The sequence below is a fragment of the Microtus pennsylvanicus genome, chromosome 7 (genome assembly GCF_037038515.1).
Source record: "Microtus pennsylvanicus isolate mMicPen1 chromosome 7, mMicPen1.hap1, whole genome shotgun sequence".
NCBI lineage: Eukaryota > Metazoa > Chordata > Mammalia > Rodentia > Cricetidae > Microtus > Microtus pennsylvanicus.
The window spans coordinates 78,476,537-78,496,267 of record NC_134585.1 but is presented as its reverse complement, the minus strand read 5'-3'; the positions used below and the strand labels follow the sequence as shown (position 1 = coordinate 78,496,267).

Genomic DNA, 19,731 nt, shown 5'->3' with positions numbered 1-19,731 from the left:
TGGGGTTAAGGCCAGCAATGCAGTGCTTGCAAAACCTTCCAGCAGCTTTGAGTACACTCTACACTGGTCTAATTCAAACAAACAAACAAACAAAAAACAGGCATGGCAAGGGACAGACGCCCTACAAGAAAGGAAAAATAAACCCCGTTTCCAAACTGCATTAATTCCTGAGGTTGTGTGGTGGTTCAGACAGCAAAGGAACAATTTTAGGCAGGACTGACAACCTGAGTGATATTCAAATTCTCACATGTATAAGGTGGCAGGGAGAAAGAACTCCAGAGAGTTGTATTTTGACCATGGACTGTGGTGTGTGCTTGTGTGTGTGTGTGCATATGTCCTGATCGATTAAATATCTTTGGAAAGTCTGTATTGCAACTATCAATTATTTGAAATTAGTGGCAAAACTATGCAGCTAAAGTGCACATTATAAATCTCAAAGGTAGACGGTTGATGTAACCTGAAATTTATGCAGGGATCACTAAACTCAGTTTTTACATATTCCATAAGATTCTTTCCTGAACATAGGATTAGATCTTTTGTTTTATGTATAATGCCTGTTTGCTTCCTAGTAGACAGGGATGCGTGGGTTTCTTAGTGTTTTAGAGATGCGCTACCTCACTTAAATGTTGAACCTTTGTTGAACACTGGTACTCTCTCGTCCAAGAGGATCAGGGGACGTAAGTGAGGGAATGCAAGTTCAACCAGCTCTGCCACTTTCCCAAGGTCCCAAGTTTCCTAAACTTGAGATCAATTAACAAAACAAAACAAAACAAAACAAAACACACCTCAGTTGACTGGCACAAGTCCCTGGGACATGTCTCAAACATCACTCTGGAAATGCTAGAGAGGAGGAATGACAATTAGTCACTAGATGAGTCTAGGTTGAGAATTTTATGGGTTGAGCAGGAGACACTGGTAAGCAGTTTGGTTGGGGCTGCCATTCCAAGGGAGGCAGGGAAACCAGCAGGCCGTGCTGGCCCAGGGCTGTGCTGAGGACAGAACAGAGCCAGGGGACAAGAGCATTTGGGGAGTCCCATCTCTGGAGGCAGTTTTCTTTCATTGTAACCTTTCTCTTCTCCCTCTGCTCCCAAAGTGCTCAGCGTCTCTGCCGTGTACAATTTGGCTGATAATTTTAAAAAACAGCAGTATTGGTTTGCATATGATTCAAATTGTTGGCCTAGCCTATAGGAGACTTATGCCTAAATTCCTCCTGAGTGAAGTCAACATTCAAATGACAAGGCCTCTCAAGTGCCAGTACTGTGTTCTTGTAAATAACATCATCTCCCACTCAGCATATGACTGGCATATTTAGACATAATTCCTATACTGGTTATTGATTTCAGTTTGTCAACAGTTTAAGCCAGTCTTGATCATGTTACAGTGGTTCTTCATCATACTGCTGTATGAGATTTATTAGTTGAATGACTAAATTTTATTACAATCCTTTCAAGAGACTCTTTAATGATTTTTTTCATATAAAAAGGGGAAGGGTGTAAGATACCACGTGAGAGAGACCTTGGTGTGTTCCATGGCGAGTGAGGAACATGGGTGGGAAACAGAATACGCCATGCAAAGAGAGCTTGAGTATGGAGTTTTATTTAGAAAGAGGGTATTGGGAGGAAAGTGGGGAGGAAGATATATGATATATATATGATATATATATATATGATATATATATATATATATATATATATATATATATATATATATGGAGAGAGAGAGAGAGTTAAAGAGACAGAGTACCATCTGTTATGCAGGCCTGTGAAGGGTATAATGCCCTGTGCCAGAGTGTCCTTGAAAACTAACCAAGGGGACGTAATAGTCCATAGTGGTGTAGCTACTGAGAAGTTGTCCTTGTGTCCTTCAAGTGAATAAAGCTACCTAAGATCTTGTAGCAGCCTGAACTAAATGCAGTGGACCATGAACACACGTACATGACATGAAAGAAAGAGGAGTCATGGTGCGAAGGAAGGGAAAGGATTGAGAAGATAATGGGTAATGTTATCAAATTACAGTGTGTGTGTGTGTGTGTGTGTAATTGTGAGAAAATAACTTACAAAACAATTCATCAGGGCATGGGTGGTGTACACCTATAATCCAAAAACTCAGGATGTAGAGACTGTAGAGACAAGAGGATCAGAAATTCAAGGCCATCCTTGGCTTTGGCTACACAGCAAGTCTGAGGCTAGCTGGTGTTATGCAAGTCCCTGTCGCAAAAACCAAACTGAAAAAAAATATTTCGGAGTAAGTAATTAAACCGAATGCTCATCCCTTGGAGCTCAAGCAGACACTCTGAGCTGTAGATGTCAACATGAGCATTCAAGGCTTCTAAAGCATAAAGGATGCAATAGAAGTCCAAACCACCAATTCCATCAGTGTTATTTTAGCTTCAGTCAGATTAAGAGCCTAAACACTTAGGATTTAAGTCATAGCAGCCCGTTCACATATTTCACAATGTCTCATTTTCTGAACAAAGGATTAACAAGTTGAATGTAAGAAGCAGGTGTGAGCACACTCAATAGGTCAAATCCTTAACACCACCCAGACAAGGCTATAATTTCTGGGCACAGGACATAGCATGCGTGAATTTTGTTTCAATGTCTTCCAGAGGGATAGTTTAGAAAGTCACAGAGCCATATCCTTCCCAGACATCCACTCCTATGGCAGAAGTGTCAGCTGATGATTGAGGGCTCATGCAAAACAGATGTGTAGGCAGCTGGGTTTTCCAGCTTTGCTTCGGCGGACTTAGCACTGGTGTGAGCCATTATGAAGCAGCAGAGATTTCATTTTGATTGAATAGAACCAGGATCTATGCAACCTTGTCAGGAGAGTCTGCAGCTTTGCTCCCTCTGCTGTTGCCATCTTTCATTCTTCAGTGTCCCACTGGCATCTAAATTCATCACACAGGTAAGGTAACACTACTGGGTGTCAACCATGCTGACTTCTTTTCTACCATTTTATACCCAGCATCGTCGACTTCGGTGTGAGGAAGCAATATTAACTGCATTTATTTCCTGCAGTTTTCTAATTAGTTAATGAGCGTGTTTGGTGTTATGTACACTTCAAGCCAACCCTCTCTCATGAGTCCTGTGGCTTTTTAGCACCATGGCATGTGGACTGTGAAATGTAGCGAAAACACAAAGGACAGCAAATGGCACATTGCAGAGAGGACTCTCGCATCACAAATACCCTTGAAGAACAGATGGTCCAATGAAAGACTCCCAAATATTGACATCTGTGCAGCAGGCAACTGCATGTCAGGCAGATACAGCATTCAGTGCTGCGTGTTTCATCAAAGCTATGCCTTTCTTGACACCGGCATTACTATTAGTGTATATATAGCTCTTATTAGTAAGAGGGACTCCAAGTAAATGCATTTTCTCTCTAGTCTAGTAAAAAGTCTGACTCTCAGATTTCCCAGGTAGTTGGTGTATATTCTTAGCAAAGAACTTCTCAGGGTTATTTCATTTCCTAACTTCTAATAAGGATTAAAAATACACGACTATCATTGTTTGGGACAACAATTTAAATTGACCTTCAGAGAAACTGTATTTCGAACATATTCTATAGGTTCACCATCATATTGATATGAGGATGAAATTTATTGGTAAAAAGAGTAAACTTTATTACAGGTAGTGAGTGCTTTGAATCACGATTGTTTCCTCAGATAACAGGTAAGACACCACCCAAGCTACAACAAATGTGACAGTTTAGAACATGAAAATGAAAACCTAACTTAGAATCCAATTAGAACACTTTGGACACAGAGATCTTTAATACATGAATGCCCTGTGTCAATCCTATCTGGGCCTGGCACTCACCATAACTGAGAAATTGAAGAATTCGACCCTCTATGAATTCTAAGTCGTTTTAGTTTCCTCCCTGAGGTCAGTGATCAGTGGTTTTCTGACATGGAAATGTTTTATTCTCCTAAACAACAGCCCCAAGCTTTATTGTGTATAATTACAAGCAGATACAGACAGGAAAGAAATTGATTTCTTGACAAGCTGTAATTTAGGAGGGGTCCCCCAGTGCTCTGCCATTAGTGCCAATCATTAAATGCATCTCGTCCTCCTCCTACTCCACACTCAAGGGTGGAAGCCACACCTTTCTTATTGAACATCACTTGTGTGATCCCGCCACCTATATAGATAGGCTGCAAATCATGGAATCAAGAGTAAGAAGAATTCAATGACATACCACAGGCAGCATAGTGAGCACCAAATTCTTTTTATAAAAAGAAGCCGAGGAAGCAGATACTTGCCATATTAAAAATAGTTAATACGCATGAGTTTGGCATTATGGTGTTAGCAGGGCATCCTAGGACTCAGGAAATCGAGGAAGAAGGAGGATTTCAAATTTCAAGCCAGCCTAGGCTACATAGTGAGATCCAGTCAGGAAACAAAACAAAATGTATAATCTTTTCAGACTCCGGCCACTCTGGGGCTCGGCACTGACTGAGTTAAGCCCTTTCATTCATACAGCCCAATGCCCCTGCAGCCTGCTATTCTGTTAGGTAGCCATGTGTCCGGTTCCTTTCCTCTGTTAAATTTTAAGTACTGCACAGGAACCATTTTCCCTGTGAGGCTCCCACACTTGGGATGAAACTTTCTCTGCGGAATTTTGGCACCCTATTAATTAGTGGTTATGAGTGGGAGCTGCTCTCTCTCAGCAACTCCTATTCTGCCATCAGTCAAGTGTGATTCTGTAATAAATTTCCACAAGGCAAACTATTTCTGGTAATTCTCCCTAATTAGCACCAGGCCCGCTAATAATACATAGTGCCTATGTGTTTCTGATATAACCAAGATCTTGTCTGCGAGAGTACTCAGAAAGGGAAACTGCCAAGCTAAATTAAGCTTTTGCTGGCAAAAGGATTTTTATATGTAGTTCAGTCAGAAAACCTTTGATAATCTTATATTGGGGACATGCGAGTAGAAAACAGTGACTGGCAGGGAGGCTTGCTCTGGTTTCAGCACCGAAGGGGGGTTTATTGTGAACACACAGTTGAGACGTAAGCCTATAAATCTCGTACTGGATTACTGTTTCTTAACGAAGGAATGACAGATCTCTTATTCTGTCGGTGCATTTTAATGTGCAATGACGTGATTGACAGAAACCAAACAGCAGCTATTAAAATGTCAGATGCAGACTCGATGCCCTTAAAAGTTTGGCTTCTGGAGTTTAATATACTGTGGGCAAAATAGACTTGAGTTTCTCTCCCATTCCCAATGTACAGCCTGAAATGCAGATATCCCTTAATTTATACAGTTAGGAAAAAATATCCCCCTCCAGCCACTAAACAAATGAGTAAAAGGTGAGTGAGCCTACCGACAATGACCAGTCAGCTAATGAGACTGAGCTGAGCTGTGCATAGCTGGCTCAGCCAAATGGAGAGAGCAGGGAATTTGTTCTCTGCCTACGATCCATGACATAACAAGGCATGATACTAGGTCATTCCAATGAGTCATTTCAGCAACAAACATATTTAAAGACAGCTTATCTACTAACTTATAAACATGTCTTTTATACATTATACATGCAAAGCACACAAGGTGGCTAATACAGTAAATGCAGTATTTTCAAATGACCTGTTTCTGGGTCACTGGGATTGGCCAATACCATGGCAGAGGCTCTTCGCGGGGCTATTCCATCTTCTCTGGTCCTGTGAGGAAGGAACGTGACTTCTCCACATGTTCACTTAAATACCACCCAGAGAGAAAAAGCAGGCGTGTGTGTCACCATCATTGCAGGTGTTTATTGAGTACGTGCTCATGAAGGTATCACTATACAGATTAGATTTCTCGTGTGATTTTAGAAAATCAAAATTAGAAAACATATCCAAAAGCAAAGAGTAACTACATACAAAGTTAAAAATGTAAGGAAACAAAAGACAATGATTGACGGGTATAGTAAATTACACATTGAGTATCTACGGTTCCTTGAAAAGAGTACATTTTGTTGTAGAGAATTTTAAATACGGTTTTATATCAATATTTGAAAGATAAATGATCACTTTTAATACTGCGGCCAAATAATTTGGCTTTAGTTTTACATGGAGAAGGTAACCCTACTAACAGGAAACATGGAGTGGCTATGAACATAAGCAGAGGTTCCTATTTCAATGGGCAACAGCCGTCCAGAACAATTCGAGAAACAGTATCAATCCGGGCCCCTCGAAGTCTCAAAAATGAGAAATCGAATAAGGGACATTAAGAATTATGCACTATTGTTTTCATCTGGAGCTTATCAAGCAAACCTTCGAAATAAACATTTAGCACGATAAAAACTCAATGTTCTATGTTGAAAATGTAATAATGAAAAAATGCTACTGACACAGAAGATTTATACGAGATACTCAGGGAGCCTGCCAGAAGAGTAAAGTGCTCTGCCAGGTACTAAAGAATCTATGCTGGTACACAGGCATGCCGATCTCACTGCAGAAGGCTCTTCTGGTTATGGTGAGAACTCATCTCCCAGAAGCCACTGTTTTAGGAACCGAAATGAAAGTTGCCGTACAACACGATAGGCAAAGAATAAAGACACAAGGCCAAACTAGTGAACCACACTACCATTTCAGAGAGTAAATTCAGAGAAATACGGCATTATAAAATGCAGTATTATATTTCACAAGTAACAGAGAAATAAAGGTTTAATAGAAGTGAAAACCTTAAGGAAAGGCAACTTTATAAAAAATCCAAGTCAAAGAAACTTATTTGAACATGCAACTGCCAATGAGTTGTGAAATATTATCATGGCATAGCATCTAAAAGACAAAAACCCCAATCTTTTGTAGTGTAATGCCAAAGCCTGACATTCAGATGAGAAATAAGGCACCTGAGCCAGCGAGTCTGCTATCGGTCACTGGAGCAGCAACACGATCTAATGTGAGCACTATGTTCCAGCACTGACTCCTACAAGCACAGGTGAGGCCAGCTGGGCTGCTACTGGAGACACTTCTGGTTTACAACATGTGCCACCCTTCCTGTTCATTTATCCCCCAGTTCGTTATTATCTGCATATAATATAAATTTATTAGACCATAAATTAGCAGCTTTCAGGACAGATACCTTGAAAGTTATGGGGGGTGGTTAAACAAATACTGTAGCCTATGGCCTCCTCCACACACAAGCACACACACACGCACAGGTGCTCTTTAAAGATGGGGCAGCAAGAACTGGGTGCCCTATCTGAATTTTGAAAGCTCCATGCTCCCAACAGATTTAGTTACAACTCAGCAGGATCATGGGCTTTCATTCATTGTAGAAACAAAGACAAAAATACGAAATGCCATAATTTGTTTTCTCACTGGGCAGTGAGCCACGCTACTTTCCTGACTACAATGCTCTGCCCAATCAAGGAGAACACATGACAGGACAATGAGAGCAATGGATCATGGTTCCCTGTACTTCCAAATGTCAGAGAATAAAAGTTGCCTAACTCCATGATCACACAATGAGAGGGGATTTACTTCCTACTGGTAGGAAAAAATCCCAGACAAACAAACAAAATCCCAGAACAACCCCAAATAAGCAAACAACAACAACAACAAAAACAAACAGTAACAACATTAACTTGGATCTTATCCTAATCCTCAATCGAAAAAAATTACCGGGCAAAGAGTTTCCAGATGGTCATTCAGTCAGTGACACAATTGTAAACACTAATCAGTTCATTATCTGAAAGGGGCAAGCGGTTCTTTTTTACTTCTCAATTGCTTTATTTTCCCAATTTCTAGCTCCTTTATCTTCTACCTACTCTCTTTAAAGAGAGAGCGAAAACTATTAGTCTAGCACTACTGAATTATCTTCACGTCAGCATAAGAGATGAGAAACACACAGTGCAAACAAACTACCCCATCTGAAGACATCAGCATCTGTGACCTATAAGCAACATGGCAGCCTTGGGAAGAACACAGGAGACCACAGCATCTCTTATTGCATAACAAACTATGATCAAAAACTTCCTTGGGCTGTCTTACTAAGAGGACCAATGATAAGACCAAAGCATGTACACAGACTAAAAAAAAAAAAAGATAGCATGGTCCTACTCATAAAGTTTATTTAAACTCCTACTTACTATTTTAAAGATAAAATGAGTTTATTAAACAATTATTCTTATTAATAAAGTCTAAGGCACTTATATTGCCCTCTGTGGATTCTCATAGTTACAAGGAAAGAAAGTATAACTTCAGCATAGAGGCTAGAGTTTTTAATTCTAAAATGTAATCCTTTGCTAATTTATTCTAAGAAGAGTTTGGTAGTCAGGAAATTGATTTTTATAAAGGCTACTTCATGGGCAGAAAATACAGGCTAGTCATAATAAATCCCAAACTGTCTGTGACTTTCTGAAGCCAAACATTTTCTCACAGACTGGGGTTTTAATGTTGGAGTTTATCCATTCAGAATTATTATTATTTTATAACTCCATATAAATATTAAAACTAAAAATTAAATGATAATTTTAATTTTCCCCCCTTTTCTTCAAATTTCTTCTCTCTTCTGGAACTGTTGATTTTCAAATATTCACAGAATGAGCATGTTTTTTGCAAAGAGGCTTGTCCTTCTTGGAGAAAAATGTCTGACCTTCCAAACTTTCACAACACACCTGCAAAAAAGAAGAGTTACTTAAAAGAATATCGTTATTTAAACCAAATCTCCCGAAGGGAAATGACTGTCCCCAGTGAGTAAGATTACAAGCTCTGTGGATAGTCGTGTCAGACACCCTGACACGTCATGATTACTATGACATTTTATGTCATCTTGGAAAAGCAGTGTGATTTTTTTTTTCCTTTCTGGAACATAGTCTGGTTTATTCAAAACATTGATGATTGCTCTTCTATACCGAGAGGAAAGCATTTAGTCCTAATGAAAACTTTAATACATCAAAGAGTCACACTAAGTATACAAATTCTAATCAATCTTTTAAATGTTTCCTCTTATAAAAAATTAACGAATTAAAAAAGAAACAGCTCAACATCTTTGTCAAGCATGACCAAACCCAATGTCAGTCTGTTCTCTTATATGCTGGCCATAGATTATTTTTATCTTTTACTTGATTTTTTTATTATGTGTCTGAGTCTGAGTATGGTGTGTATGAGAGTGGAGGTGTCTTGGGAAATGAGATGCAGTGAGAGCTCTGGTTGGGGGTTGACTGATGAGTGTTGGGACCCAAACTCGGGTCCTCTGCAAGAGCAGCAAGAGTTCTTAATCACTTAGCCATCTTTCCAGTCTCAATAGGCTGACTTTCATTTACTTTCTGGATAAAGCTATTCTTTGTGAAAGAACTGATTTAACTTGACTCTACAGTGAACACCTTGGGCAGTATCTTTCTGCTTGGTGGTTTTGTGGTCAGGCCACCCCCACTTTTCCCTTCATGTCGTTTCTGCTATCTCGCAAATGACGACGTTCATGAGAAGGCAAATATGTAAAGTTGCTTTTTATAAGCTTTATGAAGTCTAAACGATGAATGAAGTAAAAACAAGGAGTGTTCAAAGAAAATGTTTGGAGAAATCATTTGATTTCACTATTATCTATTCTTTTATAGAATGGGTATCAAACACTGTTAGATATATTACATCTAACAGCAGTAACAGATACCAAATACTAGAATATAGCATCAATGCTGAATATGAGCTTTATAAATGATCAAACTTATCTTAGGGTCATTGTTAATCTTTTGATCTGTCTGAATCATTAAAAATAAAACTCAGAAGGCCAGGTATAGTGATGCACACCTTTAGTCGCAGAACTCAGGAGGCAGAGGCAGGTGGATCACTATGAATTTAAGGTCAGCCTTATCACTGACATAGGGAGTTCCTGGTCCGCCAGAGCCACGCAGTGAGACAAAGTGTCCAGTCTCCACAAGGAGCTGTTGCGGATAGCTCCGTCAACAAAGCACTTGAGTTTGAGCCCCAAAAACCATGTACAAATGCTGGGTGTCATGGTACATGCATGCTTGTAATCCCACGGCTGGAAAAGTGAAGAAAAAAGGGTCCCCCCGGGGCTATCTGGCCAGCCCATTTAGCCCAATTGGTAGGTTCTAGGCCCATGAGAAACCCTGTCTCAAAGGAGGGGCCAGGGTTCTGAAGGTGATGCTTGAGGCCGTCCTTCAGTCTCTGTAATAATGTAAACACACGAACACACACATACACATACAAACACCAAAACAAATAAAATCAAAACCAAGATCATTAAAGTAGCAAGTGAAATAGGTAAAATTCTTTTGCATGATCATTACCATTTCAAAAAGAAAAGAAAATTCATGTGCTATTTCTCAGTCAGGAAAAAAATTGAGACATCTTGCTGGTTATCTGGTTTTTTAGAATTTGTTTTCTATTTAAGAAATACCCAGGGCTGGAGAGATGGCTCAGAGGTTAAGAGCACTGACTGCTCTTTCAGAGGTTCTGAGTTCAATTCCCAGCAACCACATGGTGGCTCACAGCCATCTGTAGTGAGATCTGGTGCCCTCTTCTGGCCAGCAAGCATACATACATACATATAGAACATTGTATACATAATAAATACATCTTTAAAAAAAAGGAAATACCCAGTGTGTCAAAAATAACTTAAACTGTTTAATAAAGGAATTTAAGAAAAGAACTCATATTTAAAAAAGGCAAAAATCTTCTTCTTAGAGATAAGAATACATTAAAAGTCATATTTTCTTTGGGGTAAGATCTTATTATATGCCAAATAATGTCAAATCCAACTTTTAAGAACATCAAAAAACAGTATTCATTTCTTTTGAGGAAAGGAAAGACCCAAGTGCTGTTACCTCTCGAGCACTAAACTTTGACCAGGACAGTAGTTGACTTACCGAGCATACAAAGCAAGTATCATGCCAGGTGTAGCCCAGAGCTTCAAGGAACATGTCGCCAGCTTCTATGGGGAATTCGCATCCACGGCATATAGTTCCAAAAAGAGCATAATAATCTGCATCAGGTTAGGAGAGAGATGTAATTTGTACACGGTGAAGCTTTGGAACGGCAGGTCACAGAAAACAGTGGTAAAATGGGAGTTAAATGAGATACAAAGGCTAAGAATGAGGTGGAACTGAGAAATACAATACGCGGGGCAGCTTGGTGGGGACCTCACTGGACTGGATGGGAAACAGGACAGTTTCTGCAGAGGAACCACTGCCTTGCTTGGGATGTACGTCCAGCATGGCAAACACTACTATGAAATTTAGTTTTTTATTATACATCCTGTGTTCCGTGTCTCTCTGTTTAAATGTCCAGATGTATGCACAGGAAAGCGCTGTTCTGTGCAGTCATCAGTACACTTGGACGTGTCGAGGAACGGTAAGAGGACTCTCAATCATTTAACCATGAACCTAGTTAAGATAAACTGAGAGCAAGCATGGCAAATCTTTCTGGTTAACATTCAAATGCAGGTTTCAGGACACTTTCACAAATGAATTCCTAGCAGGACTATGTCAATAAAACCAGCCACACTTTCTTTCCTTGTATCTTCCTTCCAGTTTTATGACTCCATACTGGAAATCTTTAGTCAGACAGCACGAATAACTTGATGGATTAGTTCTAAAATACTTACAGGATTCCCTTCTGATGAAAGTGGCCTTGTCCCTTTTCTAGTATTAAATAGGAGTGCTGTCACATTGTTATTCTCGTCTATTCAACTTCACTACCGTGTTGACATATGAGCCAACTTTCGGCCTTTACTAATGTCAATCCAGCTGACACTGGAGGGGAGGGATCATATAACATGCAGCTTGAGACAATATTCTTTAGCACCACATGTGGAATACACCTCCCTAGACTCTACGGGGCAGGGCTCCAGGCACCACAGAGGCAGAGAAGTAAAAAGGACAGGCGTGGATGCTTGTTACATGAGGCTTTGGTTAAGACTGTGGTAAGTACAATGAAGCCAAACTCAGTGCTATGAGACAGAACAGGTAGGCACACAAGCACATACTACATTATAGGAGAGTGAGGAGAACCTTCTCTGGTACATAACAGTCATGATGAGACTCGAAGAACAAGGAGGAATCACACTGAAAACATTCTAGTTAGAAGAAATTGTTAAGTATGAAGGCCCTGGAGGAGCCAGAAATAAAATCTTAGTCATGCTCAGAAATAATAAAGGGATAAGAAATGGGTTAAATCTAGTTAAATGTAAAGAGGCAGAAGATAAATCTGGCAAAGCAGCAAGGAGGACGGTTCTCATTTTAGTGGATGACATTTACAGGATACAAGTACAATCTGCTATTGTTGACATTGCACCAATTACTCTGCAGCTGCTTTTGGGAAGTCCAGACAAAGAGTGAGAACAAGCTGGGCACACTGGAGAGGGAAGGAGACGCTTATCTAACATCCACTGGATGTGGAACTGCCAGAATTACTTGTTAGATTCTGTTTTGGAAGATCAGAGAGGGGAATCCTCGGTGTTTGGACAGTGGCCAATGCAGCCATCTCCTGAGATGGGAACACTACTAAGAACTAATTGAAGATTAAGGGAAAAGAATAAAATTTAGACTATGATTCCCCTCTGCTAGCAATGCATTCGTTTTACGTCATGATTTCTTAGAAGACATTAAGCATCATAGCCTAGATAGATGTTTATGTTTTTCAGTTAGTCATAATGTCTTACAAAGCTGCTAAAAAATTCACAAACCAGCCAATCAACTAAACAAATCCCAAGCCTCTCTTCAGAAAAAATAAGCTGTAGAACATGAGATACTCTGAAGATGGTAGGAACTTTACAGTCAACTTATACTGCTAACAACACATGGGGTATTTTATTGGAGGTTCTGGGGCTTCCTGGTGAGCAATCTGGAACAGAGCCAAACCCTTCCTAACTAAGGGGCTAAGGGGACCGTGAAAACCAGAGTACTGAGCAAAGAGGTAAGTGATGCTGAACCAGCTGCAGACAAAGGCTGATGGTCTCTTTAACTTTACCACTGGGCAATAATCCCTTCTTCTAGGACCACACTTTGAATTTCAATCTAAAATAAGATTAAAACTCAACAGTGGGAATTCAGTTAATGGTAGTTAGTAGAGGCAAAATAAAGGAAAGCATGCTTTATATTTTGAAATATGCAATATCTGAATAAGGAGTAAATGGTAAGAATGTTCACTTGCAAATGTGGCAAAGGGAAATGAAGTGCTGGGGTGTTCAGGTAGAACCTAAATCATTAAGAACATCTTTACTGGAGAGCAGTCTAAGCCACAATTACTTTCCTATTCAGAAAAGGTAGCAAATGGCTTCACTTTTTTTTTTATTCAAGGTTGTGGCTTTAAAAAGCAAAGCAATGACATTCAAATGTTAAACATTTCTCATGTCTATTTATAACCACGATGTATTCATTATCACAACAAGTGGCTTTAAGCTACATTTTGGGTGGAATTTATATCTATAATGATTGGAGATTCGAAAATATTTTTCCTACTAAGTAATGTTAATCTTCTTAATGTTCATGATGTTATCGATGAAGTTGGAAATGTTTATGTTGACAAAGTCATGAACAGTTTTTATTATTTTGTTTTGCTATATATTGAGTCATATATAATGTGCAATGCCTCTAAAATAAGGAAACTTCATTGGCCTACACTTCTCTTTCACTTTTACAGAAACATAAACGATTTAGCTTTATACTTAATTGAGGCACTAAAGGTTTATTATCTCACCGGTCTCACAGTATGGCTCTCCATCTTCCAAGTGGAAAACATTGTTTCGAATGGGTTTTCCACAGGCCACACACACAAAACAGGACACGTGCCAGGTTTGTTTCAAAGCATTGATGACTTCCTGTTATAGAAAGGCAGATGGATTTTTAAAAAAGATGACAATAAACACACCAATACCTACACTTACTGTTGTACCACGCTAGCTTAACGTAGACATAGTATTTCATCTTTGTCTTGAACTTTTCATCAAAGAAATGAGCAACGTTGTGACAGATTCACACATCACCGAAAGCTATTCAATATGTATGCTTTCCATAAATACAAAATAATCACTATTATAAGCCTTCACATGCAGTGACTAAGGGAAGGATCACATAAATGCTTGCTACAACACATTCTGCTTTCTTTCAAAGGGTGTCAGGATGCATTAACCTGAAAAACTTTCGTGGCATTATCTTGAAAATGTCATGAAGGAAGGGAAAGCATTTAAAAACTAAAACAAACCTAAACTCCAGTGCATTATGGAAGCAATAATGTAATCAGTATAATCCAATCAGCTCATTGAGTGTTTAGCTTTTCGGAATCAGATGTGGCTGCACTGTGCACTTACTCCATCGAGTAAAGTGTGAACCAGAAAAGCAAGGATCCTAGCCCACAATGTCCTCCTGGTTAAATACTCCAAGACGCAAGGCTAGGAAGAGATTTTAATCAGTAAAAGGTTTGGGTTGTTAGTTTTTAAAGAATTATTTCAACAATTTGATTGAGAAGATGTAAAGCAACTGAAAAATAATTTCTGAAGAATATTTAATAACATGGAAATTCTTTCTTTCACTTCCTATAGTCTAATGGCTTTTACAATTCTTGATTTAATTAATTATGCCCTAATCCACAGAATATGTTTATTCACTAAATAGTACTTTAATATACAGCTTACTAACTGATTATCTGTCAGCACTTAGGAGGAACAGGCTAGCCATTATATCCTTTATTACCAACACATTGTACAAATTAATAGCATAGAAATTGGTCAGGTGGCATATTTATAACTGTAACTATTTTTAAAGCTACTTAAGCATGTTCTCCATAATTCAAATTTTTCTATAGTTTCATTATTGCATTTTGAGATTAAGAGTAGTAGGTAGAATTCAGCAAAGCCATTCCAACTTGTATATGTTAAAGCCATGAACACTGTTTTTTTCTAAAATCAACCCCCCACACACACTACTGGTCACCTATAGTAGACACCTGACTCTTCAATGTCACTGAAATTGGATGTTATATGACATGAAATGCATCTATTCATCATTATTTCTTTCTTTTGCCAAAAAGTATAGCTTGAAATGTTTTTCCTATCATATGTACACTTCTATAACTGAAGTCACAGTTTTAAACATTATAGTTATTCAAATAAAAATATTATAAGCTTCATATTTTACAAATTTTATATATTTTATGAGATCAGTGTCCTATGCTTGAACTCTGACAAATAGGGAAAGGCTGCTCTTATAAAAGCTATGGAATTTAATTTACACCAGCGAAGGTGTCAGTCCTGCAAGCTCCTGTGTGTGGTCCTGGACGACCTCTTCATTCCTCAGCTAACAGGGTCCTGCTGAGGTAGCACAACCACAGTAAATTATTTTTCCCATAGTGGCTAGACTTTCACCAGACAAGCCAGCCCTCAGTAAGGGAAAACCAAAGACAACTAACCCCAGGAGTCTGATATACTTCTTTACAGCTCCGTTTAGTTTTGTTTTAGAATAAACACCACTAAAGAAAGCAGAGGGTTGATAAAACAAGAAAAAAATAAAAAGTAAAAATAATGAAAAGATTTATTATAAAAATCGGCATAGCTTTATTATACACCAAAACAGAGAATTTTCAAACACTTACCCCAAGGATCTTCCTCTGGCACCGGCCACATTCAGGGGCAAAGAACTTTTCATAACATAGCTCGCAATACAGTGCTCCCTTCTCCTCAACAAACCCAATATAGGCCATCGTGTTTTTGCAGTGAGCACAGTTAAATTCTTCTGGGTGCCAAGACTTCCCCAGAGCCACAAGGAAAGGACCCCTGCCAAAGGAAAGAGATCAACTTAACCCAAAGGTGAAAGCTTTTGATGGTGGCTTGGGGAGAATCTCTTCTTACATATGTCTAGTTAACTGCTTGATTTTCTTCTTCAGCACCGGCATGGTGGAACTGGCAACCTGCACAGAGACTGAGTGACGACAAAGGGGAAGAGAAACAAGAGTGCTCGGCAGATCCTCCTAGTGAAGCTATCTCCTTCTCTTTCCCATTTGCTTGGGATTTGAGGCACCTCTGATTGCGTTACAGTGAGACATTTTGTATACATCATTATGACTGAGAATGAGAATGCTGAGATGGAGAAGCAGCATCAAAACAATACATGTTTAAGACAGGAGCAAAACTGAAAAAAAAGTCTCAACTTGGAGATGTTTATCCTTAAGAATAATGATTTCCCGAGAGGCTTCAGCCTTACTTCCCTACATATGATGTCATGAGTATTTCTCAACTTTAGTAATGTTTCAAATTCAGCTTCTAAATTAATCACAGAATCTGAGTTGTACCTTATCAGTTGTTTGAAGCTAGTTGGAAGGCTTCTATTTCATTCAAATATGACTAATTAAAATTTTATTTGCATTAAGAGCATTCAATATGAGATCTACCCTCAAAATACCAATCCCTCCTTCCCCTTCTCTAAATATGACAGAATTGGGAGCGGGGGAGGGACAAGATCTTACTTTGTAGCCTAAACTGGCCTAAAACTGAAGAGGTAGCCCTTGTAGCTTCAAATTCATGATCCTCCTGCCTCAGCCTTCCAAGCACTTAGGATTATAGATATGAACTACACCATGGCCAGTTAAGACTGATTTTAATGCGTATTTTTACCAAGGTAGCAAACATTTATATAGAGATCTGTCCCCTTAAATACTATAGACATAAATGGGTAAGACATCCCTGGTTCCCTAACAGGAACCCATTATGAAGCCTTATCTGGTTAGAAGCCTTCAGAGATGAAGCAGACTAGCCTCTGTAACACACTTTTCGGTAGCTACATCACACTAACTTTTATCCATGGAATGGCTTTACCTCCAAGGCACTTTTACACTTATTTAATTTGTTCATACAACATTCTTGTGAGATAGACCAGGGCATTATTATGAACTCAGTTTAACAGATGGAGAAAGAGTATTCGAAAGATATGCCAAACATCCTAACATTACAAAGCTAAGGGCTGATGCTTCTACTTCCCAGTGTATTACTCTAGTCCACTGAGACTCTGCTTTCTATCTCACTACTGTCAACCGGCATCACAGGTCAATCACAGGCAATTGCAACTGTTAGCAAGCACGGAACACTGGACATCTAGGCAGAGTACTAACAGGATGCCATGGCAATGAACATCATGCAAGGCAGCTCCTACCCTGTGAAAACACAAATCTGCATTTAATCTCTATCTCATGGGGTATGGCTTCATGAGCATGTAACTATGGGAACAGGAGGAATCTGAGCGCTCCATGGCTGCCTGTCCTTGTCGGGAAGGTGAACTTCTGGTTCAGTGAGAGAGACTTTGTCTCAGAGCATGGCAGAGCACATCCAGTGTCTTTCTCCGGCCTGTATACCCATATATGAGTACATGCACCCACATACTCATACGCACATACACACACACACACGCACATATGCAACCCAATAAAAATACCTATTCGGTAATTGGTGATTGCCCCCCATCACCAAGTCTGGTACCAACATATCCAAATCCACATACTAATTTTCTTCGCAAAATCACTAGTGTTAACTCAGATCCAGCCCTCAATTCTACAAGAGTCAGGCAGTATTGATGCAAATTGAACTTATTTTTTCTGTGAAACATAAGAAAGTGTTCTCTAGTTTAATTTTTTCTTACCCTGATTATTAGGAATATGATACTCTTTTGTACACGGGCTGGCAACAGTTGAAGTAATTAGTTTACTATTATTAAAATTTCAGGGTGACCAGGGGAGTTCTTCAGGTACTATGGTTTTGCATGACTAGTAAGGAAGGCATCTGTTCATTATCTCTAAAAGAAAAGAAATAGCTGTGTGTCATCTACTGTGAACAAATATGTTACCTCTAGTCAGCTATTCCTCCGTTTGTGACTGCTTTATAAATACTGTCATTCCACAAACTCAATCAAGAAGACACAGTATCAAAGGTGAACAAAATTTTCTAAGTGCTCTAAGCTTTCCCAACAGCTAGGTATCTGGACTGTGTAGGTCAAAGAAACTTCCAGGGTAAACTTATTGTGACTATAATGTAGGGTGCGGTAGGACTTTGGGGTTTATGTCACATTCTGTATGGATATTAAAACACATGTAAGCATTTTAAAAATGTTAGCCTGAGTTTTTCGTTAGGAAACATCTTCACCTCATCACAGACTCAATGGCCTTAAAGCCTGGATCCTTATTGGTTACTCAGTTTTTAAAAGAAGTCAGTTCAACCTCAGATTCTGCATTCTTCAGAAATGTAAATACTGATGTGGGCTTGGGTTAAAATGAAAGCTTTGACACTGGAGCACATCTACTAACCCCAAATAGCTGAGGAGGCTTCCCTGGGGGGCAGATGGGACACAGACACCTAATAACTAGGTAAGGAGCATACAATCTGTTTCCTAGATTTTCTGAAGTATGTGTTATCACCAAATCAGAACCCAAGAGAATTGGATCTATGAATCACATCACTTGACCAGACCTAGCCCTCTGAGAATCATTTTTTTATGAGCAATGTTTGGTGTGATACATTAGCCCACATAAACCGTTGCTATAGGAAGCAGCCTCATGATGTTCATCCTTATTCTTCTGGGAGCTAATGAGAGGGTCCTCTTAGAGCACACAGGGTTAGGTTCACATGAGCTCTGTGAAAAATTTCCTACCAGATTTCTGCAACAAGCAGTTTGGACTCCCTTGAGTAATCATTTTATTTTTTAATCACATTAAGCAGTAGATTGCAAAAAACCAAACCAAACCAAACAGAAATCAAATGGGTAGCCTGACTACAGGTAACTCTGTGGGTCCTTATGATAATAGTGTCTATCCAAACACTTCTTTCACTCTGAATGGCCCTACCCATGATTTCACTCCTGTACCCTTTGCAATTCAGAAGGCTAACATTTCATGTATTCCTTTTTGGTGCTTGTGCCTGAGTGTTCTCAAGTGTTTTGATGCAGCTATGTGCAGTATATGCATACTTATACATATGCATGCATGTGTGTTCAGAAGCATAAACCTGGCATCAGCTTTCTTTTTTGAGAACTATCCTCACTGCCCATTGAAGTAGGATCTCTTGCTGAATTCTGAGCATGCCAATCCCAGCTAGTCTAGCTGGTTAGCTTGCCCTGGGGATCTCGTGCTTTTCTGTGGTTAGGGATCTGAACTCAGGTCATCATGGTTTTGCACCAGTGCTTTTATTCATTAAACCATCTCTTCCTTACCACACTGCATATAATATATGGGTTTTTCTGTAGCTTTGGGGCCTGTCCTGGACTAGCTTTTGTAGACCAGGCTGTTCTTGAACTCACAGAGATCCACCTGCCTCTGCCTCCCAAGTACTGAGATTAACGGTTTGTGCCACTGCCACCACCGCCTGGCCATCACATATATTCTTTAAAAGTTATTAAAAAATACCTTTTTGGCACGAAGCTTAACAATCAAAAATATAGTCTAGTCTATTAAAAGAAGAACTTTGAAATATCTCATTGTTTTTTTTCAAACATGAGCAGTAAAGAAAATATTCAACAGGAGAGGACATGACTCTGTACCTTTAAAATATGAGGAGACAGTGGGTCTTGCTTTTATCAGAGCTCCTTCCTCTTTAAACCAGAACAAGAGGGAAAAAGCCAGCCTAACTAGATCCTCCTTGCTCCAGTGAAAGACAGCTTCCCCCAGTGCCCATGGGGTTATGTGTAGATTAAACAGCAAGCCCGCTTATGTAGAAGGAAATACTTCCTTCTGTGTGTCAGCAAACACTAATTGAACAAATTCATTAACAGCGGATTAACACTAAAGAAGTTCTTTCTCCAGATGGG

The 19,731-nt window shown here is 39.3% G+C and overlaps 1 protein-coding gene across 10 annotated transcripts in view; it reads right to left on the bottom strand.

Moving 5' to 3' along the window:
• Positions 1-5,738: 5,738 nt before the first annotated feature.
• Pdlim5 (PDZ and LIM domain 5) overlaps positions 5,739-19,731 on the bottom strand; it is a 163,642-nt gene continuing 149,649 nt past the window's right edge. For all 10 annotated transcript variants that reach the window (XM_075981222.1, XM_075981206.1, XM_075981210.1 and 7 more), the window contains 4 exons: positions 15,539-15,719; positions 13,649-13,769; positions 10,819-10,934; positions 5,739-8,607 (listed from right to left, as the gene is read on the bottom strand). In XM_075981222.1, coding sequence (XP_075837337.1) covers positions 8,518-8,607; positions 10,819-10,934; positions 13,649-13,769; positions 15,539-15,719 — 508 coding nt within the window. In that variant the 3' untranslated portion in view covers positions 5,739-8,517. The remainder of the gene's footprint in view (positions 8,608-10,818; positions 10,935-13,648; positions 13,770-15,538; positions 15,720-19,731) is intronic.